General features: G+C 38.1%; 1 protein-coding gene across 2 annotated transcripts in view; it reads right to left on the bottom strand.

Annotated features, from left to right (window-relative positions):
- Positions 1 to 27,015, bottom strand: part of adcy1a (adenylate cyclase 1a) — a 48,535-nt gene that overhangs the window by 19,597 nt on the left and 1,923 nt on the right. For both annotated transcript variants that reach the window (XR_014200097.1, XM_082146780.1), the window contains exons 2-11: positions 24,521 to 24,670; positions 16,854 to 16,972; positions 14,984 to 15,095; positions 10,675 to 10,802; positions 8,386 to 8,544; positions 8,124 to 8,265; positions 4,588 to 4,743; positions 3,064 to 3,258; positions 718 to 815; positions 449 to 533 (exon numbers count right to left, since the gene is read on the bottom strand). Coding sequence is in view for 1 of the 2 variants with exons in the window: in XM_082146780.1 (XP_082002906.1) it covers positions 449 to 533; positions 718 to 815; positions 3,064 to 3,258; positions 4,588 to 4,743; positions 8,124 to 8,265; positions 8,386 to 8,544; positions 10,675 to 10,802; positions 14,984 to 15,095; positions 16,854 to 16,972; positions 24,521 to 24,670 (1,344 nt within the window). In the remaining variant the exon portion in view is untranslated. The remainder of the gene's footprint in view (positions 1 to 448; positions 534 to 717; positions 816 to 3,063; positions 3,259 to 4,587; positions 4,744 to 8,123; positions 8,266 to 8,385; positions 8,545 to 10,674; positions 10,803 to 14,983; positions 15,096 to 16,853; positions 16,973 to 24,520; positions 24,671 to 27,015) is intronic.

Genomic DNA, 27,015 nt, shown 5'->3' with positions numbered 1-27,015 from the left:
GATGCTTGTTAGGTGATGCTAGGGAGTTGAGCTCTCTCTCTCTCTCTCTGTGTGTGTGTGTGTGTGTGTGTGTTTGTACCTACTTAACTATATTTTAGGGACAAATTTGTACCCAAAAATCTCCAAAAACCTCATGACATCCTCATTTGTAAATCTACTATAAAAATAAAGTAATTTTAAGTTTTTTTTAAAATGCAGAAAGTTTTCTGTGATGCGTAGGTTTAGGGGTAGGGTTATTGTAAGGGGATATAATATACAGTTTGTACAGTATAAAAACCATTAAGTCTATGGAATGTCCCCATTTAGATAGCTAAGTAAACGTGTGTGTGTTTGTGTTGTGTGTGTGTGTGTGTGTGTGTGTGTGTGTGTGTGTGTGTGTGTGTGTGTGTGTGTGTGTGTGTGTGTGTGTGTGTGTGTGTGTGTGTCTGTGTTTTTGTGTGTGTGTTACCTGTACATGAGTGATGTGAAGGTACATCACACTTGCCATGTGGAAACACAAACAGAGAACCAGAAGAATCACAACCAGAAGACCTCTGCAGCAAGAGAGATAGAGGGAAAGAGAGGGGTTTCCCACATATTATATGCATGTGTGCTGTGTGATGCAGTGACCTGACCTGAGCATGTAAAATGTGTATTCAATTTAGTGTGTCTGGCAAATAAAGAAAAGGCGTGATATGTTGTCGTGTCAGGTATTGTGTGTATGTGTCATTTACATACTGAGGAATGATGAGAAAATAGACCACTGCAAAAAATGAAGTGAGGACAAGCGAGATAACCACCGCACTGATGAAGGCCTCGTCATACACTTGCTGATACTGTGTGAAAGAGAGAGACAGAGACAATTTGTGTGTAAATGTGTTTCTTCAACTACTGTATCTGCACTTTTAGCCCTGTTGAGTATTAGAAAATAAAGTATTTCAAACTCTGTTTTTCCTGAACCATCAAGCACAAATGTCATTTCAACCTCATTAAAAATCACCATTCATTTTGTGATGGAAATGACGATGAAATTAATTGTTTTAAATAAAATGGTGACTTTCTTGTCTTTCTAAGGCTAATTTTGCATTTCATGTATCCCAAACACACACAATTTACACAATTAAATATATATTTTTAGAAACATTAACAAAATTACAGCTTGATTGAAAATGATTGAAAAATCTATATTTATCTTTTTTCTTCACATATCTAAATGTAACAAAATTTATAAAGGGGCAATATTGTTGGCTCTGACATTTTTCAAACAATAGATTCTTAAATATATAGGCTACTCGTTTATTTCATTAATTTAAAAAATTTAAGTGTGTTTGAAAGATTGTTTTAAGATTGAAAGTCTGGGACATGAAAGAAAACTAATAAATCTAAATTATTTACGATATAAAAGGCATTTTAAAAGTAGCAAAAACAAATGACGAAGACAATTTAAATGTAAATAATTTAATTTGGACAAAAATCAATACATAAAAGAGCTGAAAGTTGAAGAAACGACCACGTGTGTGTTCATGTAAACATATGTTTTGTTGTATCTCTTGTAGGTGTCACAAGCAAACTTGTATTTGTATCATTCCAGCGCGGCCTGCGAGAGATCAATGCAACACACTGCTTTGAGCGTCAGCTTCATTAGAGTATAAAGCCAGCATCCCCCTCTTCACAAGAGACAGATGCAATGTCATTATACTCCCAGAGAGAGCAGGGAAAGCCACCGTGCTCGAGAGTGTGTGTGAGAGAGAATATATGTCGTGAGTCTGACAGATTTTCCCAGATCATTACTGTTGCCCCCATTCTGTAAGGGTGGGCAGGCGTCTAAGGAATAGAGAACAGAGCAATGGAGAGAGCTAGTGAGAAAAGAGGAGGAGGAGGAGGAGAGATGAGGGGGAGAGAGGATGTTGAAAGTGAGAGGAGACAGGGAGTCACGAAGCACAACGGAACAATGCGGGGGATGCGGCGTGTGTGTCTGAGGAAATTCTTCACTCCATCTCTATCGCATTTCGCCATGTCACTACTGCCAAACGCCCTGGATCGGTTACCGCTGTGTTTGGGACGCTGGGGCATGTTGTCACACTTTTCACTCCAGTGAATATTTCACATGGTTTTTAAAGTCTATTTCTGCATAGACACACATGCATTCAAAAGTTTGGGGTCAATACGATACTTTTATAATTAAATTAATACTTTAATGCATTGAATTGCATTAAATTGATCAAAGGTGACGGTAAAGACATTTTAATGTTTCAAATAAATGCTGTACTTTTGAACTTTCTGTTCATCAAAGAATCCAGAAAAAAATTATAATGGTTTCTACAAAAAGCAGCATAACTGCTTTCAACATTGATGATAATAAGAAACGTTTCTTTAGCAGCAAATCAGCACATGATCAGAAATTATTTTAAGGACCTGACGTTGACGTGAAAATTCAGCTTTGCATCACAGGAATAAATTACATTTTTAAATATATTTAAATAGAAAAACAGTTATTTTAAATTGTAATAATATTTAAAACAATATTGCTGTTTTTACTGTATTTTTGATCAATCACATGCAGTTTTGGTGTGCATAAGAGACTTAAAAAATGTTTTTTCGTAAATAGCTGAACTCCAAACTTTTGAATGGTAATTTTCCTTAAAGTCTTGGATAAAAAATTTAATAAAAATCCTTTTGATTAATTTCCTTGAACGCATGGTGACCAATAGTGGGGTAAGTTGTCATAATAGAACTTGCCTTTAAACGAAGTATTACATTAAATTATTTTATTTTCAGCTATTTAAATAGTATTATACAAAACAAAGAATTTTTTTTTAACAAAATTCCAGCAAAACTGTTGTAATTAATACATTTATAAAACACAAAAAAAATTAATTCAACTTTTGACTTTTTCAGTGTGGTTTTATTGTGATTACTTATTTAGCCAGCAGTTATAACAAAAATATGACAATATAATATGATGTTATTTTAGCTTAGACACATAATTTAAAAAATCTATTTTAAGAGGTTCAAACCCTCCCATGTAACAGCTATACTGCTCACACCTTCATGTTTATCCATTATGCAGCTGTGTGTACTCACTCTCTGCTCTCTCTCTCTGCTCCTGTATGTAAGGGTTATGTAGTTGAGGTCTGCCGTCTCGGACTCCGTCTGTCGTGCTTCCAGCATACGACCAATGTAGCGGTTCACTCTGCTCCCGGGAGAGTTTTGCACCAGGCCCGCCGAAAATGACGTCCGATCGCGCAGCTTCTCAGAAGCTGTTCGCAACGCCCGTCTCTGGAAACCCAGGGAAAATTTCAGTTCAGTTCCAGTATAGCAGATTCCAGTTCAGCAAAGGGGAAGATTTTCAATAAATAGTCAAAAAAAATTATAGTTGTCTATGCAAAGCTGTCATATAACTTCAGAAGATTTCAAATATAATGCAGGAGTCATATATGGACCACTTTTATGGTGCATTTTTTGACAGCGTAAACATATTTCAAATGTCTTCACAGGTTTGGATTGACATGAGGTTGAGTAAATGATGACAAAAGTTTCTTTCTTGGGTGAAATATCACTTTATAATTATTAGGTAAAGAAAGAGCCGCAAACCGTCATGCACTTTTAAACTCATTTAGACACAAATCTACATAACATGGTGACAGATGGGTATTCAACACATCTCAGAATATTTTATCACACATGCAATGGTGATAAGATGTTTAATTATGCACTGATACAAGTCAAAACACACACACACACACACACACACACACACACACACACACACACACACACACACACACACACACACACACACACACACACACACACACACACACACACACACACACACACACACACACACACACACACACACACACACACACACTCAATCTGTTCAATCAAAGAACAGTAAATCTGCAGTGGTGATTGGATCTGTGTGCAATCATCCACACATCTGAAGGAGTGGCATTAGAGAGTGGACTGGATTAAAAGAGTGTGAGAGTGAATGTGATTTGTGTGGGTGTAAAAGGTGATTTAGGGTTATTTGGGGATTTTGGCTTTGCAAGTATTGGAGGACTGCACACAAAGCAATCACAATATATCAGCAGCACCGGAACAAGTTTTATGCCCAAATCTGTTTATGTTTGGATATCAAAACTAGAATAAAAGTTGATTTCAAAGGTTTTCTTTTCATTCCTTCTTTCATTGGTTTTAATATAGAGATTACTTTTGCAGCCATCAGCATTTTGTTGTACATGTAAATGCACTCAATGTGATAAATATCTGCATAAATAGATATTACTTCAGTCAATCTCCATACCTAGTCATTTGTATGACTAAGAATAATTTCATTCATTTCGCTGGTGTCGTGGCAGGGATCAGTGGGTAGGTATTCAATTCAGACATCTCTCTTATAATATATATTTTTTAAATAGTTACTTTCAACTCTTTTAAATAATATCAGAAGTTAAAACTTCAGACTATAGGATGTTATGCCTGTAAAACTGTTTAATATCAGTCTATTAAGTTTGGTTGATGAGAAAAAGTGGGCAGCTGCTTCTAGCCCTCCTGGTTCTACATTATATAAAATTAAGATGGATATATGCAGTTATCACGCACCTTGTCATCATCCTCACAGGTCATGACGTTGGAGAAAGGGATCTCAGCCTTGAACATCTTTCTGCAGTGCATGAGCTGCACCAGTAGGTAACAGACTGTCTTAAACTTCATCCTTTTCGCTGGCTTTATGTCTGATAGGATCAGCCCAGGAAAAATCTGCAGAGAGAGAGAGAGAGAGAGAGAGGGAGGGAGAGGGGGTGGGAAGAAATGTGGAATGAGGAAAGAGAAAAGATTAACTGAATGTGTGAAAATGGCTGCAGTAACTGTCGTCTGAAAAAAAGAAGTGACTTAAAAAAGTGATATGAATCCTTTTGAACTCCAGATGGATTAGGATGTGTGTAAGGCTTTTGATTGTGCATATGTGACCCTGGACCACAAAACCAGTCACAAGTCACACGGGTATATTTGTGGCAATAGCCAACAATACATGGGTCAAAATTATCGATTTTTCTTTTATGCCAAAAATCATTAGGATATTAAGTAAAAAATCATGTTCCATGTAGATCACAACATTAAACGTGATTTTCTCAATGTTTTGATTTTTTTGCACCCTCAGATTCCAGAATTTCAAATAGTTGTATATCAGCCAAATATTTTCCTATCCTAACAAACCATACGGCATTTGAAATCTTATTTATTCAGCTTTAATATGATGTATAAATCTCAATTACAGAAAATGTACCCTTGTGACTGGTTTTGTGGTGCATGTGGATCATTTTTATTGCATTGTACTCATCTCTCAGACATGCATATGTTATTTTGAAAATAACAAGTAAAACAGACAGACAGAGTTAGGCTAATGTATCTATGTTTCTTTTGATGGGTACGCATTATGGCTTCTTCACACAAATTCACACAAACATGCCCGCCTTGTCGAGTATCTTAGCAAACATATAAGTAATGTTAAGTGAATGTAAACAGTCGAGAAAGACAACGCATGTGTACACTGTCAGTATTTTGGATCTGTGCATTGTCTTAAAGTGACAGCAGCCTAATATTTCTGCTGTCTGTGTTTTATTGTTAATCAAACAACAAAAGACAAGGAAATCACTCACTGCTCTTGACTGAATAGCTTTTGTAACTTTAATAATGATTGATCTTTATTTAATTTCTACGGTAAAGATTATATGCATTTACTTCAATTGATTACTCAAATTTTCTGTACCTGAAAACTACTGTTAGATAACTGAAAAACCTGAAAAGCACCATTTTATTTGTATCTATGCTCTTTAGCACTTTATTTTACAGTCCAGTTCCCCATGTACATACTATGTACTTATTATAGTAATTGCAATAACTGTACTTATAGGTAAGTAGACTGTAAGTACACGTAGGTGCACATACAGTAAAATAAAGTGCAACCTTTTGCTCTATTGAATTTATTTGTGCTGTTGCTTGTAGTTTGATTATTTGTTCTTATTTTCTTTATTTTTATTTGACAGTAGTAGACTTTCCCTGAACATAGCACATACCGATACCTTGACCCTAAAACTGTGATAAAAACCGAACCGTGAGTCATTTGAACCGTTACATCCCTAGTGTATAAAGTCAGGTTTTTTAAATGTTTTTGAAAGTCTTTAATGCTAAACAGCTGCATTTATTTGATCAAAAATACAGTAAAAACTGTAATATTGTGAAACATTATTACAATTTAAAATAATTGTTTTCTATTTTAAAGTGTAATTTATTGCTGTGATGTCAAAGTTAAATTTTTAGCATCATTACCAGTCTTCAGTGTCACATGATCCTTCAGAAATCATTCTAATATGCTGATTTGTTGTTTAAGAAATATTTCTTATTTTTATCAATGTTGAAAAGTTGTTGCTTTTTGTGGAAACCATGATCATTTTTTTAGGATTCTTTAATGAATAGAAAGTTCAATGTTCACAACAAATATTTGTCCAATTAAATCTTTCTATTTTTAAAATGCTCTTCACACTAAGAAGCAAAAAGAACCTTTCATTTTAAGAGTGTGGCTGTAATGTAAATAAAGTCTATTTGCTATTTAAATGCTTCCTGTTTCAATAGGAAACGAGTCAACACAGGAAAGAAAACTGCTCATCGTCCGTGGCTCTTTAAAAACAGCATTAGAGTTTTTAAATTTTGTTTTGTTCTCAGTTTTGTTCTCAGTAATTGTTCATCAAATGCAATCATTTCCTGTACCACTAAAATTACTTTTCCTAATTCTTTAATGTCAATGTAACCAAAAAAAAAACTTTAAAAAAATCCAACCAATTATAGCACAGCCTTAGATATATCCACTTTTCACAATCCAGTCAAATTCTGATGGATAAAATCAAGTTCCCTATCTGTCAGTCACGTTTGACGTTATGTTGATGACTTACAAATGAGGTCTCTCTTGGGAGCCCCAATCACATCTGAGTTGTAGAAAAAAATGGCCAATGGAATTTGCGAGTGGAATTTGCATGCCAAGCCACTATATATATATATAAGATGTGGCTTGTATATAAGGTATTTAAGATGGCAGCACGCATACACTGATTCAGATTTTTGTGCTCACTCTCTTCCAATTGCCTCAAAAATAGCGTTTCCTGATCTAAAAGAGCTGGCAAACAAGAGGAGATCTCTGGTGTTTGGTGTTTTAAGCCCCCAACGGCGCCTTCCAGGCAGCGAGGGGATGGGTAGGTTTAAGGTTGAGGGTAGGGTTAGCTGCCTCTAAGGAGCCATTGGGGGCTTAAAACACCATCGAGCGAGATCTCTCTTGCTGGGGAGAAAGAGCATTCAGTGGTGTTCCGCCTTTGAGCCAGTGCACAGTTATAAGTGCAGCGATTCCCCATTGGTGCTTTGGCACAAAAGAAGCTTCCTTAAAAGATCAAGCACGGAGGGCGAACGTCTTTTGAAAGATGCCTTTCCGTCCGTGTGTTTCTGGATGCGTTCATTTCCTGTCCTCATCCGACAGCCACGATCGCTATCTCACATGTCTGGGCCGCGAGCATGCTGAGATTGTGGCGTTCGCTGATGGTTCATGCTCTCACTGCGAGAGCATGACCATGTCAGCATTGCAGTCGCGACTCTCCTTCTTCGTGAAGGCCCATTTTTCGTGAGTCCCATCTGCTGTTAGCCAGCCCACTGCCTCTGCTCAAGGCAGAGCATTAAATCTGGTTAACACTTTGGGAGACTTGAGGGTTACCGTGGGAGCGCTTCCGCTGGGCCAGTCCCCACGGACCTCCCACTCCTCTAGCATGCCGTGTGCTGTCGAGCTGTCAGATTATGGCGCGGGTCCATTCTCTCAGGGGACCCAGCGTGTCATTCGGCACTCCGGGTTCCATTGCCTTGCTTTTCTATAACTCAGAGCTGATTGGGTCTCCTAAGTGAGACCCAATTTGTCAGACTTTGACATAAGGTCTCCGTTCACTCCATCAGGGAACGCCGCTTACATCAGTAACCAAGACTTTCCCTCTTACGTTATTTACAGTACAGTTTGTATTATCAAGAAAAACACCACCTTACAGAAGTAAAATGCTTTACAAGAGTTTATTCATGTTGTCTACGATGTAATGATGATGTGTTTGTACCTTGCGTCTGTGTGAGGGTACGATGAAGAAAGTCTCGATGGCGTGTTTGCTGAGGAAAGCGTGTCTCTCGTGGCCGAGGCCCGGCTCCACCTCGTAATCTCCATTCAGACATTCCAGCGTTGCCTTGGTGATATGAACCTTCCTGTTGAGGGAAGGGCAAATAAATCACACTATATTTCTACTCATATAGGAATGATATTCCACGTTACATGTTGTATGATCGTTTAATATCTGATTATGATGAATGTGGTGTGTGACTGACCCAGGCAGTCCTCCTGCCTCCATCATGTTGGCCAGTGTGACGTCATTGGACCAGACGTCATACTGCCACTTTCGGAGCCCCAGAACCCCGCACAGCACGCGGCCCGTGTGCAAACCCACACGCATGTTCAGGTTCACCTCGGTTGCTTCCGCAACAGACCTGATTACACACATATTCACAAAAAGGTACATTTTGTTTAAGTTACCATTTTTAATACATTAGTGGTCTTTATACTGACACTTACTGGTGTGGATGACACATCACAAAAGAGCAAATGTTTTTGGTTACAGATGCAATTGAAGAAATGGCCACAGGCACATTTGACACCCATGACTAATTAAGTGGGTGTTATTTAATAGGGTAATAAAACAACAAAAATGCAGATATATTAGGGAATTGTACATTTGGGATTACCAGACCTGGAAACTAGGAAAGTAATGGAAATAGTAAACTTTTAGTTATAATCTGCTGTAAAATATCTTATTGGCTGAATATTTCTTAAGTAAAACTTTCTTGTAATCCATAGTAATGTCTGAATTTTGATTCAAATCAAAAGATTAACCGGAATCGAATGTTTTTTAAAGATGAAACAGAAGAAGCCAAATAACTTTTCTTCCTTATAATGACGTACTGTACATCTGAGTGAAATGGATTATCCAAAAGGACAAAAAAAAGGGGATCATATTTACTATCCATCAGTTATAGTAAATAAATAATACAAAAAATAAAAATAAAACATATCCATGGATAAATCCTTCACGGTAAGATCTATAACAAATAGACATTAAATTGATTTTAAATCCTCATGTACTGAAATCACTAGGAGTGTAACGATACATGTATTTGTCCCGAACCGTCACGGTATGGACGTCGCGGTTCGGTGCATAAAGTCAGACAACAGATACAGTCAGTCACAGCAATCCACACTCCAGTCCAGAAGGGGGTGTGAGGTAATGCAACACTGTTAGCTAACCTCCACAACAGAAAAATTGAAGAAATTGGCATGGAAGAACTTGCTAGTAGCCAATACACTGAGTTTCGATACATTTTTGGGACGTGCTCCAGCTCCACTAACTTCACGGAATGGAAACCGGGAGGGCAGAGAGCAGTATCCTCTTTGTTTTCTTTATTTTACAAAAGCACAATGTTTTGTTTTATTGTGAGTGTACACAAATAAAAATAGACCCTTTACAGTTTCGAATGATGTTTTACTCTTAGCTGCATTACTATAAATGACAGAGTATTTTTCAGCTGTTTCCGCTGTTATAATGAGGGGGGTGGTGGGCAGACGACATCATCCAGATGTGCCAATCACCAGAGCTAGGCAGAAAAAAGCAAAAACTAATCTCTGCACAAGTTTTATTTTCCTATTTATTATTCTATTTATTTTGTACTTTTACACAACACAAGAGATGCTTTTCAGTTTTGCAGCCGACTGTGACCAAATCACTTCTGTTTTTTATCAGCCCTACAAAAAAATATATGACCTATGCAAGAGTGCACATTCTGTTTACTGCTTAGTGCTTTATACACTAAAGGAGTCTGTAATAAATAAACTGTAATTTACACTACTGTCTGTTCAAAATAAATGAAAAGAAACCTAGCATTGTGGATATGTTGTTGTTTTTCTGTTGTACCAAACTCATATTGACCAGTGACCCCAAAACCTACTGAACCGTGACTTCTGTGTAGCCTACCGTTACACCCCTAATAATCACCATAACAAACAACATTACAAACAATAGAAAATGTCCTAGAAAATAATTGAAGAAAAGCGTGGGAACCCTGAACGCTATATTTCCATCTAGAAAACTAGAGTCAGGTTTTTTCCCCTTTTTTAAAAGCTTCTTATTCTCTCCTCACCTCTCACTCTAATGCCGGATCTGATGATTGAAGAGAGAGAGGGGGCTTTGGCAGGAGGAATTTCTTTTCTGTTTGCTACCAGCACAAAGCAGGATATCTACACTAATGTGAGATCGAAAGTGTGTGTGTGAGAGTGAGAGATATGTGTTTCTGAGAGAGTTTTTTGTCCGTGCATGCCTGTGTGTGTGCGCATATTCTATCACCTGTGTGAGGTGATAAGAGACTGCAGCAGCGAAAGCCGCCTTAGAATTCAGAGCAGAGAAATGAATATAGTGGAGCAGGTCTCTCACATACACACACACACATTCCCACACAAAATCACTATAGCTTTCAAATACAGCCTGTCAGATGATGGTAGCTCCTACTAGTTGGCTCAAGTGACTGATGTTAAAACGAAATGAGATTTGGCCACAAACATTGACTCACGTGATGGTGTCGATCATGTCAAGACCCATCTCCACACAGCAGTGAGCGTGGTCCGTTTTGGGCTGGGTCAGGCCAGACACACAGTAATAACAGTCTCCCAAGATCTTAATCCTCCTGCAATGGTTTTCCTGCCAATCAGACACACAAAAGCACGATGGGAGTTTTTCAAGAGACACATAGAGCCAATAAAAGGGATGTGCAGTTGAAACCAAGTCAGTGATGCGGTTCATAAATATCACATATACCAGGTTATACAGAATCTGGTTTCTGAAATACGGTATTTACACAATTTATGAGTAGGAAAAGTATGATCATAGTACTTCTGAGACAAACCATTAGGAAGTGTCCTGCTTTGTCAGTTAAAAAATGTAGATGAGAGTTTATTTGGCTATTAAAATACCACTTCTATGTTTGTTTTTATTATAAGCTGTTTGTGTGCTTGTCACTTTATGTGGAACTTGCATTAAGTCTAAAGGCCTGTTCACGCCAAGACTGATAACTATAAATTTAACTTCAACTATAACTATTTTAGAGATAACATTCTGTTTATTATAATTGCGTACTGCAGTTTTGCGCTGCTTTTAAATGCTTGAGTTCTTTGAAGTAGCCAGGTTTCTGATTGGCTGTCAATGTTTGTATCGTTCATCACCTGAAAAATCGTTTCGAAAGTTATTCCAGCAGTATCGTTCCTCCGTGTTATCTTTATAGTTATCATCCTTGGTATGAATGGGCCTTAACAAATATATTTTTCTGTATTAAAATGGATAAAGTCTATTGCAAAAGCTTGTTTTTTAAATTGTAATATGTCACAATATTACTGTTTTACTGTATTTTTTATCAAATAAATGCAGCCTTATGGTGAGCATAGGACTTTTGAACAGTAGAGTAGTTTCTATTCATTTTTCCAATTGAGTTGAGAATATAGAAGCTTTATCACATTTGGAATTTCCACTTCACAATGTTGGGTTACACTTTATTTTAGGCGTGATGTAGTTACATTGTATTAACTCAAATAAGTAATGAGTCATATTAATTAACTACATGTAATTACTATAGAGTTACGGTTAGGGTTAGGATTTGGTTTAGTGGTAGTTACTTGTAATTATGCATAATTTACTGTAATTACAATAGTAAGTACATGTAGTAACGTGTAACTACGTCACCTTAAAACAAAGTGTTACCCAAATTTGTTCTTAAACTATAGATACTGATACAAATAGGCCTAACCTTTTGCAAATGCATTATCAGGATTATACCATTCACATTAATTAAACAAATCAATGAGACACTTTAGACTAAATAGAGTGAGACAAACAGAAAGACAGGAAAAAAAAAGGAACTCTCTACAGATCAATTGCTCTATTTTATGAGAGATGCACCATCTGGCACCACAGGGCTCAAAAGCACAAACACACACACACACACACAAACACCATCTGTGCCAATCATTTCCAACTGTTGACTGAATTTCAAACTGAATTCTACCTGATTCTACCTTTTTTTTTTTTTTTTTTTTTTTTTACAGAGAGCTACATGTCACAGAAGTCTTACTTTTCTTTGGAACAGACTGTATTTAATAAAGACTTACACTTGCTGACTTGGGGATACAGAAAATCAGACTGAGCCATGAAATTGTTGAAGAAAAGGAAAATTATTAAAGTGAAAATTTGGAGCTAGTCTCTTTCAACACCAGCACATTAAACAGTTTTTACTTATTGGAGGAAAAATAATTACAATCCACGAAGAACATCCAAATAATGCAAAAGCCTCTAGTAAAAGTTGTAGTTGTAATTTACAGTACATCAAAGATACTTCTGTATGATCACAGGCAGCACCTTTGATAAGTGCAAACACAATCACAGCTGTCAGGATGGTAATTTAGCATTTACTGTGAGGGGCTGCTGAAATATTTATTGGTGTTTGCTAGGAAAAGAATCTCGATTACTTTTGTTAGGGATCTGAAAAAAACCCTAACATTCTATCAAACTTCTGTGAGTAACCTGTCTTGCACAGTTTATTCTTTGAACATGAATGATACCAGATAACATCTCAAATTATGTGGTTTGTTCAGGACAAGGTTGGCAAATACAACGTGTTTCAACAAGATGGACCCGACTTGAAATCACTATATCTCCGCCTCCACAAACCACACATGAATGAAACCCTCACCACTTGAAAGAACGGGGCATAGAGTTTCAATGGCCGCTGCAAGATACCTCTCCCGGCGCACCAACAGCCTCTAGCCTCAGTTGTTCACAAGATGGTGACCCAGTTGGGTCCATCTATTTGAAACACCCTGTACTTTTCTAAGTGATCTGGTGGATGATAGAACAGGCAAGAGACAATAACGCTTTTTTTTTAAAGTACATTTTAGTGCACTTTTAAAGTATAATTACATACATAATATACTTTAAAAGAATATACTTGAGTGAAAAATAAATGTACACTCTAAAAAATGCTGGGGGTTTTTAAACCCATGTTTGGGTCAAATATGGACAAACCCAATAATTGGTTAAAAATTTTAAAATAAATGTTTAAACCCAACAGTTGGGTTTGTCCATATTTGACTCAAACATGGGTTGAGACAACACAGCATTTTTTCGAGGACATTTTTTTTTTCAAGAAGACTTAATGCATGTTAATTGCAATTATCTAAAGTGTTGCCAAAGACTTGGCAGTGGGCTGTGTTGTCATAGTCAAGTAAGCAACCATGTATAGCATGCAAGTACCTAGTAATGCCCTAGCAACAACCAGAACAGTTTATCAACAACATAGCAAAGAGCTAAAAATACTAACGGTGTGTCCGAAATCACATACTGTCTGAGTAGTTACTAGATTTGAATTTGAACTTACTTTAGTCTGAAACTTACTTAATTTGAACATACTTTAATGTATGTTCTATATGGGGCTCTGTCATTTATTTATTTGGCAAACAACGGAAATTTTCTTCAAACCAGTTACAGAGAGTTTCAGGTAAGCAATCCACAGCAGCTTTGGCGCCTACACTCTGTTGTTATGAATTGTCATCATTGTCCCACGTTCTCATTGGTTTGCTGGCATATGAGGGATTTCAAACACAGAGAAAGCTGTCCGTGAATCGCTCGCCCAAGAGGAAAAATGTAATGCTGCTGCCAGATCTCGATCAACGAAAATCACATTGTATTTGATACAAAGTAAAAAAAAAATAAAAAAAAGTCATAACTGAAACTATTTTCATAGTATTTCATTTTCTCCATAAGGAAATTTACTTTTAACGAAGACAGACCTACTGTAATCAGACCTACTGTAACTATACGAGGCTGTTACTCGATAGTCTATGCGTTTGTTAACTTATTTTTCAAAGCTTGTGAAGGCTTCAACAGGTAAATGTAGGCTACTTTCAATAAAAGGTCAAACATATTAGGAATACTTTAGCTGTGTTGCTCTGTGTTATGAGAGTAAGCAACTGAGCAGCTAACACCCTGTATAGAGTGAACGCGAGCATCTCGCTTATAAACTTATCCAACGTATCTTTTCTGCACCAGGTGCATTTTTGACAAAGCGCCACCCAGCATACCCAGTAAAAAAAAAAAAGTTACCAATCGCCACTGCTATATAGTATGACTACGGGTAGCATGAATAAATCTGCCATGTTGTCACGTGACCAACTAGTTGCGTCGCTTCACTGCCATTCATAAATCCTCTCGCGTGGCCTCATGGCAGAGTAAAGTGTCCATCGAATGCGCACTTCAGAATCTCGGTGAAAGAAATAGGTCATCCAGGTACTTTCCACCAACTGTTTTTTTGCATACTATGTATTTGGACATACTACTCTGATGGCGTAATGTTTTTCGCATACTATATAGTAGGGAAGTATTCGATTTTGGATGTAGCGTAAGAACACTTTAGCAACCACATAGCAATGCCTTAGCAACCACCCACAATACCCTAGTATTCCTGTTTGTATATGCTATTTTACAGTTGGCAAGTTGCTTTAGAGGAAGTGGTGTTTTTTCAACCAAATCACTTGACATGTAATTTATGTAAATGCAGGTTGGATTTTTCTCAGTCAGAAGTCTTTTGTCCATTGTTATTATTGCTCTAACTCAAATGCTTCCTCTCTGAGGATTGAGAAAAATTGTACAGAGGGACTCTATGAGAAGCTGTGGCCACTAATAGGGATTATGATTATAATGCTGTTTAGCATATTGTCGTCAGACTGTGAGCAATCATATAAGGTACTGCATATGCCCATTGACTCAAGCTTTCTATTGTGATTTGCTAATCTCTTCCTTTCTCTCAACACATACATGCCAATAGTATTACTTACTGTAGCGAGCTCATCAAATTTTCCGAAGAGCTCATTCAGTAGTTTAACCAGCTCTTGGGCCGTGCACTGTGATGCTAGACTGGTAAACCCAACAATGTCTGCAAACAGGATGCTGCACAGAATGAGAGGAACAGGTTACGGTGATTCACAACAAACCTTACACTGTTCTTTGTAATAGCTTAGGGATAAGCCAGAAAACTGTGTTTTATCAGAAACATGCACAGGACTATAAAAGCAATATGAATCACCCAGCGTCTACTGAGTCTGTTGGCCTTTTTTCATTAAAACATTACAATCTGTAGTCAGATTAACCCAGGCCAGGGGTCCGGGGGGTTCTTGGCTCACCCAATCATTTATTGAGTGAGTTTAACCCACCTGAGGTGTCAAGGTTTGGCTGGTTAGTATAGTCCAATAAACTAATCAGTGTTGTATCATTAATTTAGCATGTCAGTATGTCAATGTAGCATGTCAAAATACTTTAGTTGAAGTTGCGATGAAACGGAAGTAGTAACAAATCTACAATAAAAACATTTTGACGAACATTCTTGAAAAAATAAGAAATTTAGGGCGGGGACTTGGCTCCATCCATCAGTTGTTGATTGGATGGAAGCAGATTTGAACGCGAGCTTGATGTTGATTGTAAGAAAATGGTGGGAAGTGGACTAAATAATTGGAGAAGTCCAGCATACGTCACCAGAGAGCAGTCTGCCGTTTCACCGGAAGATCCAGTTTAATCATTTTCATTAAAATCATTTAAAGATTAAAAAGGTCCAAAATGAAATAACATGCTTATAGAAAATAAAAAAAGGTACATTTTCTTTTCATGCCAACCTCAACTAAACTAAAATATAATAAAACAGTAATATGAATTACCACACATTCATTTTAGTTTTACTTTAGATTACTTATTACAGAATATATAGTAAATATTATTATAAACTTTATAACACACCTTCATTAACATTAAAATGTAATGCTGCGATAAAATCTAAATTAAACGAAAGTAAATGAAAGATGTTAATTATAAGAAAAATGGAAATTCGGAATTTGGCTGGACAATTGGGAAAATGGCTGGAACTGGACTAAATGATTGGAGAAGTCAATCATTGAAAATTGGAAAAAAATTAAACTAACATTCACAGTGAACTATAATCAAAAACTAATTAATAGGACAAGTTCGAAATAAAACTATAATAACTATAATAAACAAAAGGCTCCAGATTCATTGGTTACATCACATTTCTGACTAAGGTTACAGACTCAAAACCTCGAAACTAAGCAAATATGGCAGTGAGAGATGAATGAGAGTTCTAACATATAGCTTTTACAGAGCTCGTAGTTACAGCCCACCTTTCATCCTTAAACTGGAGCTGGGCCTTCATTAACCTCATCTTTTAGACAGTTAGTGGGTCATGGAAAAGTTACTTGTATGCATCATCTTTCACTCCCAAATCGCTTCGTTGGAGCAGGTCTTTAGGGATGGCATATGTGTGTATGTGCTATTGTGTGAATTTGCCCCCCAGCACTTGCTCCATCTCTCACTCTGCATCTCTCTGCGTGTGTGGGCAGCGTGGGTTAATTGAGCAGCTCTTGAGTTGATAGCACTAGCGCTGTAGGCGCCGTACATGCTGTGCGAGCTTTGGTTGGGAGCCAGACTCAGGAACTTAGACGACTGCGCGTGAGTGGAGTGTTGTTGACTCTTATTGACTCACTGATTCAGTATTCGCAATCACAATTTAAGTACAATTGAATTGACACTGTCGGTCTAGTCTATTAGTAATGTAGTGCTCTCCTCTCTCATTCATGGAATGGGTTTTCAACATGAATGGCTTGGTTGAAACAATCTCTCTCTCTCTGGCTCCTTCTATACCTGACGTTGTCATGCCGTTGGATGTATATCTTGTGGAAGATTCTTTCTGGTGGCTTCAGAAAGTCCTCCTTCATCTCCATGGCAACATTCCTGGGCAGCAGGCTCATTAGGAGGCGTTCCTGTTGAATATGTCCATTACATTTTGGGATAAATAGTGAGTTTTTTGAGTGTCATCAATCAAGTTTAATATGAATTAAAGGATAAATTATTATAATACTCTTTAGAATTCATTTACTCATTTTTATCACTACTATTCCAATATTTTAAAATAATATAAAGCCTTAAAACTATAAAATAACACAAATGGAATTGTGGGAATTTTGCAGTGACCAAATATGACAAACACATCAAAACTCTCTAATTGGTCATAATTGCTGACCTTTAATTGATTTTTGACATTCACTCAACCAACTTTATGAGGGATGTGTTTTCAACAATTCAACAAATGCAACAAATTTTTTTTTTTTTTTTATAAATGACAAATTGGACACACAACATGTAATTTATGTTAGCAATGTGCTAAAACATGGTAGCAATGTGCTAATTTATGCTAGTAATGTGTAAAAGCATGTTAATTCATGTTAGCAACATGCTAATTCATGCTAGCAATGTGCTAAAGCTTTACTTTTAACTTTTAACTATTTCAAATGGAAAACATTTGAAAACCAAAGTTTTTAAAACTTCTTCAAACTTTCTGGGGTGAGTTTCCCAAAAACATTAGCCAACTATGGTCGCAAGTTCCCTTGAATTGCATTGGTAACGACAGAACTAGCTAGATGTTGTTAAAGAACAAAATGTTAAAGCCTCATCAAGTAATGTTAACCACAGACATGGAAATTTCCAAGGGAAGCCATAGCCTTCCGGTTGGCCTTTAAAATTATGTCATAAGTGAGTATCTCTATAAAAAAAAACCCACATAAAATGTTTGTGCTGGCCATTGCGTTATGATATTGTTAGTTTAAAACATGGCCACTTCTGTTATCTGTATGTGTTTTATCTACTCGCTGATAGCTATAAAGTGGCCAATCTCTGTAATCACAGTTTTGAGCTTTGGAGTTGGTTGGCATGGCAAAGGTAAGTTTCCGTGGAAACGCATACAGTTCATTGCCAAGCCACGCGTTACTAAAAGCAGGTGATAAATGCTTTCTCGATGAGCAAACCCCAGCGAGCCATGCCACCGGTGTTAAAAGCCCAATGGGTCGGTTTGTCAATTGCCTTAACTCAAAAGTTGAGCTGAGAGTTGTGTAGAAAGTTTGTATAATTAGCAGCATGACTGTAATTGCCTACGCCTCTTTCGTTGACTGTGAAATTTAAAACCAGTGAACATTACAGTCTGCAACATATAGATTATTCCTTGTTGACAAAGTTATAAAGTTGTGCTGTGTATATACTTCATATCTTTACAACTGTATATACTTATTTGACCAAAAATGCTGTAAAATAACTGTTAAAATAAATGTTCCTGTGATGGCAAAGCTGAATTTTCAGCATCATTTCTCCAGTCTTCAGTGTTACATGATCCTTCAGAAATCATTATGCAGTCAAGACACATTTCTTAATATCATCAATGTTGAAAACAGTTGAGCTGCTCAATATTGTTGTGGAAACTGCAATGCATTTTTTTCCCCAGGATTCCTTGATGAATAGAAAGTTCAAAAGAGCAGCATTTATTTGAAAAAGAAATCTTTTGTAAAATTATAAAAAGTCTTTATGGTCAATTCATCTTCATGAATTATTATTGTTATGCCTCCTTGCTGAACAAAAGTATTAATTTATATATATATATATATATATATATATATATATATATATATATATATATATATATATACTGTATTTCTAAATAAAACACATATTGGATTATTATTCTTGTTGTAGTTATTGTTATAAATAATACTACAATTACTCAAAAAACTAAAAACGATGTGTTACAAGACTCCGATCTCCCCTATCCCACTTAGGCCCAGTTTCACAGACAGGGCTTAGACTAAACCAGGATTTGAACTTAGTTCAATTAGGTCATTTTAGTAGCTTTTATACACGTGCTTTAGAAGAAAAAAAAACATTACTGGTGTGCATCTTGAGACAAAACAATGGCACTGACATATTTTAAGAATTATGATTATAGTATTTAAAGGGGTCATCGGATGCCCATTTTCCACAAGTTGGAATGATTCTTTAGGGTCTTCATGTAAAGTTTGTAACATACTTTGGTTAAAATTCCTCAATGGTTGTGTAAAACAACACCCCTTTTACCTCCTCAAAAACAGTTCTGTTCACAGCGACCCGTTTCGGTGCATGTCTCTTTAAATGATAATGAGCAACTGCTCACCCCACCCCTCTCTTCCATGGGGCATGTTGACACAAGACACATAAAGTGCTGCTTTGGCGGACAGTATACAAATGGCTGAGGGCGGAAATATTCTAATACGGGACAGTCCGTCAGCAGTCGTGGGCGGAGCTTGAGCAATATGACATCATATTACTCAGAAAATCCAAACGGCTTGATTATTGAGAATGTTTCGGCTTTTTGAGGATAAAAAAAAAAATGGAGTGAATGTTTTTTTTTTTTTTTATTGTATGGTGGTTGTGTCCACACACTGCAAAGGCACATTTATATGCAAACACCATATAAAAGTAAATTTTGAAATAATTTGCATGCATTTTATCCTGGGACTAGGTTTAAGCCTTGTCTGTGAAACCGGGGGTTAGTTTTTTAATTTAATCTAAAACATACATATCAAATATTCTCCACCTCCTGATTTTATCCATCTGCCCCAGAAACTCTCAAACTTTTGAAATCAATACATCAGCCACTCTAGCTGAATGTGCACTTTTGTGCACATAAATGATAGATCATCTGAATGTGCGAATGGAAAGATTAGAGACTGGTCCACATCTATAAAGCGAGTGTGAGAGTTTGTGTGTCAGAAAGAGAGTTGTGTGGTACAGCCTGGTATGATGTATAGAGTGGGTGGTGTTACCTTCTATTCAGGGAGTTTGTTGGGTAGGAGGTGGATGAGTCATGTGCAAACAATTATAACCAATTTCAGTCGCTAAGGAACAAGGGGAAAGTGTCCTCTCCGCTTTAGTTTGTATGAGTGTGTTTTGCATCTTTCAATCTTTATGCCCCTCTCCACTTCATTTATAAATCATTCAGTAATTATCCACTGCAATTGAGCTCGGCAAGGGAGATAAGTTATGCCAATGTTGCTATTTGATTCACATACTTATCATTGATATAATCCACAATGACAGCTAAAGGAAGCAGTCTCACTGAGAAATAAAGTGGGATGGTGGATCTACTTGTTAAGGTAGGTTGCTGCTGCAAGAAAATGTTCACATCACAATCTGCTGTGTGTGCAGTTTTGTCCAGAAATGTCCATCCCGCAAATATGCTAACAGATACAATGAGGAATTTGATCTAAGTATAGAAAAGTCCTGTTTCTTTCAAGATTGGGCTCATAGAGGTGCTCTGGTGATCTGCCCCGCTGAGGATGACATCACCAGCCCCACTCTGGACCCCAGAGCCCTTTAGCCCCTCTGCTCCTCCTCTGAAACCACTCTATTGTGGCCTTGTCCCAAATGGCACACTCCGGACTAGTGTACTTCCTCAGAGTCCACACTTTGGTGACATCATGTAGTGCAGACCTATAGGGCCCTTGGCGTGAGTCCACGAGGGCGCATTGAGAGGTATTTTTGGGACAGACTCGATCGGCATGCCGGAAATAACGGTCTGGTTGTTGTTGGACAGGAGAAATCACATTTTTGCGCTCCGACGTCTTATCCTCATGTCCACTACACAGCCTAATTTTACAGTTCTATATTTTGATATTGTGCATATCACCTGGGCATTAGACAATAGATAAACCATGCTTATTTAAATGATGTATACAGTTGTACATAATAATACATAATGTTCCATTTGAACTAAGATTACAATTTTAAAACATAATTTAAACATATTTTTTTCAATTCACAGGTTTCAATATTCATACTATGTTTACATATGACTCAGTAAAGCCCTGCCATTCGGTTCTATTTATTTAATGAATCATAATGCGATCGTATTATTAAACAAGCTATTATTATGTTTGAGACATCAACCACTGCTCGATGACCATAATGTTTGTATAAAACGGTAGGTTACAACTGGTAAAATGTACATTTAGGTCATAAAAACAGTCATATTTTCTTCTCAGCCATGTCAACATTATCCATGAGTGAAATCTCCTCCCATCTGTTGTCTGATTGGCCTTTCGCAAGGATTCCTGGGTAGTTAAAGTGCGTGGAGCCTGCTTCTGTGCGGGCTTCGTGGAAGACCGCTTCAAGGGTACAAAGGGGGCGCTGCTGAGCACACTTCAGAGCGGTAAAATGCTGAATGGGACGGCCTACGGACTCGTAGACTCAGCGAGCACGCGCAATTCAAGTCCACGAGACCGAAAGTCCGCATGAAGTGCGCCATTTGGGACAGGGCCTGTGTGGATTTGCCTCGGGTTTTCTGGTCTCCAGTTCTGCCCAGCCAAAAAGGATCCCCTGGCTCCGCCTCCAGCTGTCGATCCCGTTACTCCACTTCGGCCCACCGACCTGTCGGCTACGCCCTCCCTCGGCTCCAGCTGGGACTATCGTCCTTACAGCTCCACCAGGCTACCTTGTCCCTTCGTCTACACCTTGGTCAGATGTCACTCTGCCTGCGCCATGGACTTACGGGTCTTCACCTAAGCTTCGTCCCTCCACCCCTTTGGCTCTGTCAGGCTTTGCCTTGGTCCTCAGTCACACCGGCTACACCTCAGTCCTCTGGCACCCTGGCACAACCCCGGACGCTTGTCACTGAGGCTCTGCCTCAGCCTCCAAGGACATTGTGTGGCCGGTCTTGCTGGCTCTTTGTCTGCGCCTAGTGCTCCACTTCCATCGGCCTCTTCTCCATCAGTTGTCCTCCTGGAGTCGACAGCCAAGTCTTCACCATGGCCCCCCTTTGCTTGTCTGTCTGTGTTCCTAGTTAGTCTGGTTAGTAATTAGATCTACATCTGTACTGTTTTACCTTGATTTATCTAGTATTTAGTCCTTAGTTTCCTCAGTTCTGTATTCCATGTCATTAAAGTTTTGATGTGAGTTATACCCTGGTGATCTCCTGCGTGTTCCAATTTATTCCTGAATGTCGGCTTGAGAGCCTTGTTTGAAAATTATTTATATATGGCAGGCAGATCTCCAGCAGATCAGGTTCTTGGTCCAAGCCGTCTATGATGTCCTTCCTAGCCCAGCAAATCTCCACATTTGGGGTAGGAACAACTCACCAGCATGTCCTTTGTGGCCTAGGAGGGGTTCCCTTGAGCACATCTTAAGCTGCTGTCCAACAGCCCTGGCGGCACGATCAGGTTCTAAAGTCCATTGCAGAGTCCATGACCAACAACATGCATGGCTGCCACCGGAGGAACATCACCTTTGTCAGGGTCGGGGAGCAGCCACATTAACCCCTTTTCTACCGACACGATTCCGGTGTGGGTTCCAGGACTTTGTCTGCTCTCGAACCATTACGCGCATTTCCAATGCATAAAAAGCGGAGTTCCGGGCCAGAAAGATCGGTTAAAAAATTTGCTGGTTTCGAACCGAGCCGGGGAGCAGCGGGCGTAGAAAAACTGTTGATGTCTCGTTGAGAAATGTAATAACGTTGCACTACATTGCTCTTTACATAAAGATTTATAAAACTATGCGCGCGAGAGAGAACCAGCGTGCGAGAGAGCGAGTGAATCAATGGTTTCAGTTTCTCTCCAAAAAGGATAGATAAGAGTACCGGCAGTTTATGCAAGCTGCCGGTTTGCTCGAATCACTCCCGGTACTGTGAACAGCAAAACAGAAGTGCGCAAACACCGGAATGCGCAATTTTTTCTTATAGGCAGGTAAACCACACATAGTAGTGTTACGTCACCGTTCGCTCCTCAAGTCTGTGGAAACACGCAGTCGGTTCGCGACAGGCTCCAGTTCACCTGGCCGAGAACAGGCTCTGGTTCCAGAACACCAGCCGGGCTGTTCATCTTGGCTTCGGACTGGGAGCTTCAAGTCGATCTGGGGAGGCAGCTCAATTTCCCGGTCCACATCGTGGTAAGTGCATTGACGTGGCAGCCACTTCGAAGCAGGTGCTCCCGACAGAGCTCACGGTGGCCAGTGCCGGTCCTCCCTATACGCAAAGTACACAAGTTGCGTAGGGCCCCCGAACCACCAGGGGCCCCCTTGCTCTAAAGAATTTATGATTTAGGACTGTGTTTTAGTTTCGATTTTTATTTTGATATTACGCCGCTTTCCGTTTCTTTCCTTTAAAGTGAAGTGCTGTCACCATACGTAACATCTAAATAAGTCAAATCATGTAATGTCACGTGCACAAGCGTCTCAAACAGGCGGCTTTCTGGCCGCGAGATCCGGGATCGTTTTTTTAACGTTTAAATACATGCAAAAATGACAAAATATCCATCTTCAGGACTTTTTAACTTAAAACGCATTCAGTTATGTCTTCAGTGAACATAATAGCTGGTAAAGTAATCAAATGCTTGTCAGTGTATTAGGTCAGTGCATCCGGTCTTAAAGTGAATGCAGCCTAATAAACCTGCCATTTATTCTTAATCAAACAACAAAAGAAAACGAGAGAATCACTGCTCTTCACTATATAATATTAATAACTTTAATAAGAATCAATGTATATTTAATCCATAAAGACTATGCAATGTTTTATTTATTTAACTTTTCTTCCATTTGATTTATTTATTCAATTTCTGTATATTAGGCTATTGTTATTAATATTATTGCAAATTAAAAGTGTTGTTTTACAAAATTATTGTAAAATATAAATTATTCCTATGATGGCAAAGCTGAATTTTCAGCATCATTACTCCAATCTTCAGTGTCACATGATCCTTCAGAAATCATTATAACATGTGAATTTTCTGCTCAAGAAACATTTCTTCTTATCAATATTGAAAACAGTTCTGCTGTTAATACAATAATATTGTGTGAAAGCCTTTACTATCGCTTCTGATCAATTTACTGCAACCTTTCTGAATAAAAGTATTAACTTCTTTTAAATATTTACTGACTCATTTGAACTGTCTTATAGACAGAGATATTTATAACCAGACAGAAGAACATTTAATTTCCCAGAAAGAAATACCTGTTTAATTGCAATTCAGTAAATTCCACATCCCGTCATTCCATTTCATATTCCAATTTAACTTTTTTTCTGGCTTTTTTTTTCCTTTGCAAAAACATACACTGATAGCACAATAAGGAATATAATCAGGGTCCATTTTGAGTTCATGTTGACTTTTAAAGCTAGTAAGCCAAATGAAAATGCTAAAGCTCTGAGGTGCGTTTGGTGGACTGTATTGTCATTATAGTTGTATACAGCCTGAATACCAACTAAGTCAACCACCTGACCTCAGACCCAATCTCATAACTGTTTTGTGTGTCTTAGAGTACATGCATCTGTGTGTATGTGTTTGCTAAGAAAGCTTGACCTTTAAGCTAGTCGGGGGGAATAAAAGCAATCTTGCAAGGTAATTACCTGTCAAAACTGCCACTTTAACTTGAGGGAGATATTGAAACAGCTGATCATTTGAACTAAAACATGCAACTGCTTGTTTGAGTGTATGCCAACGCACGTGTCGCGCGAGTCTGACCTGTTTCTCGTTCTCGTCCTCTAGTTGCAGGCGCTGCTGGATGCAGTTTCTGGCCTGTAGGAAAGCCTTCCTCTGGGTGCGCTCAGTAAGGACTCGTACAAACACACCCGACAGATTCACGCCGACCAGCAACACTGCATTTGCTACCAGCTACAAACACACAGAGAGAGAAAAATAACAGGATTTGTGTGACCATCTCTGTTTATCGGACCATGGAGAAGGATTCTGACATTTAAGCAACAATTGGCAACTGAATATGAACTTTCAGTGTGTGTGTGTGTGTGTGTGTGTGTGTGTGTGTGTGTGTGTGTGTGTGTACAAGAAAGAAAAAGAGGGCACGGAGAGAAAGTAGCTTGAGGACAAGACGGACACATATGCCGAGAGAGGGGGCAGTGAGTTCATTTTTTTCAATCCGTCCTGAGATGATAAACTCGAGCGCGGAGACGGACACAAGTTTTGTTAAGCAACAATTTGCGACTGAATACGCACACGCGCGCGCGAAAGAATCAGCAATTGCCTTGCTTTTGAGACACATCAAACAGGCGCCCATTAAGGGATTTGCATTGTTCATTGATAGAGCAACAGAAAATTAGATTACCCAGAATCCCCTCAACTGGTCTATGCATTCTTTTAACAGGCCTTTGTAATTGAAAGTGAAGGCCATTTGCTGAATAGAACAAAGCCGTGGCATTACTACAAATCTTTAGCTAAGTTTCAAGCCGTATAAATTAAGTAATAAACAAAGTGGCCAGCTTGGTAAAAGGGTATTGGCTATTGATCGGTGATCACTGAAAATGCTTTAAAGTCTTGCAAGATCAGAGCCATTGCAATCAGCTTATAAACGGCTGACCGTCCTGTATTTTAATGCGTGATGTGCACCAAGGTTACTCTGTGACAGTGAGTGAGAGGTTGTGGAAAAAAACCTCATTAACTCAGCATGTGAACGGTGACACTTGTGTCTAGATGTGAAGTGTTCTTGAAGTTTGGAGTGCAATAATGAAATACTGTATATTATGCTGTGAGATGCTGCCGTTTTAATGTGAAGTGGCACACTGATATTTTTAGATCAGGTGATTTTAATGAGTTTATGTCGATCCTCTTCGCTTAAGGTCTGTGGAGCGTTTTGATATAGGCACTCTGTCTGTCTTTTCAAAGAAATCAAGGCTTAATAGGTCAACAAATCCAGTCCCTGTTCTCACAGGTTCGGTTTTTGATGACGGAAGCTGCAATTTCTGTGTGAGTGTTTGTCACAAACATCACTTAGCATCCGGCGAGGATGTAGTGAGACATGTGAAACTGTCACGGTGTTCAGTAAATCAGTGGCATAGAGGTTACAAGCTGAACTTAAATGTGTCTGTCTGCCAGAATAAATAAAAGATCAATGCATTAAAATTAATATCATGAGACTTGCACTGTTTCCTCACAGGTTGGGTTTTGAATCAATCTGACCCCAGCGAAAACACAGTTCACTCACAAATTATGTCATCATTTACTCATCCACATGTTGTTCCATAACTGTATCGCTTTCATTATTTCACACTTTCAAAAAAAGATATGTTGAAGAATGTCGGTAACCTAAAAGTTTTGGTTACCATTGACTTCCACTGTATACGGATATAAAAACACATTTCTCAAAATATCCTCATTATATTGTTCCACGGAAGAAAGAAAGTCATACAGTTTTGGAATGAGGGTAAATTATGACAGAATTTTCATTTTTCAAAAGTGAAAAATCTTTCAAGCCATGAAAAAGCGACAACTAAAAAGAAAAGGTCTGTATGAAATGTCTGTGTGAAAAGTTCCAACCCCAAATATTTAAAACGTACAATGGACACTTTTTTTTTTTACTTTTATGGTAAAAGCTGTTCTGGATAAATTTGAGTGAATTGTTTAAAACACTGTAATATCAGACAATTGTGTTTAATTACAGTATTTTATTCAAACTCAAGGGTATTTCACTATTGGGTAGTCCGGTCATGTGTTGTGCTATGACAGAAAACGACTGCCTTTCTTTAAAAAAAAAATAGTTTCATATATCTTTATACTATGTTTGGCACAAGATTCACAGCTCCACAAGCTGTGGAAATATCCAAATATCCTTAGTTCTGATATTCTTAATAAAATAAAGTTAAATTAATTAAATCAGTGGTGGAAGTGATTTAAAATGTGCATTTACAATACACACCGTGATATAATCAGATAGTTCCTTAATTTTATGTTGGCTTAGCTACAAATGATTAAGTTGTAAACTTACACACCTTTTTTTGTAATTAAAAATTACCAAATTATTCCTGAATGATTCTGATGATTGCTGATTTCATTTGTTGTTGTTTTTGGTATATTTTTCCACAAAAGAAGTTCATTCTGACTGACTCCTTTCTTTGGGAGCTGTCCATCCTCGTTGGTGCTGAAGTCAAACAGGATGCGCGCTCTTCACGCCACCTGTGTGCACGTGCGGCAATGTTCGCCCACAGCCCTCATGCTCCAGCAAGCAC

Source organism: Leuciscus leuciscus (assembly GCF_965113295.1).
Source record: "Leuciscus leuciscus genome assembly, chromosome: 19".
NCBI classification, from domain to species: Eukaryota; Metazoa; Chordata; class Actinopteri; order Cypriniformes; family Leuciscidae; genus Leuciscus; species Leuciscus leuciscus.
Note: the sequence above shows the minus strand (reverse complement) of the source record. Positions and strands in the feature narration are given on the sequence as shown.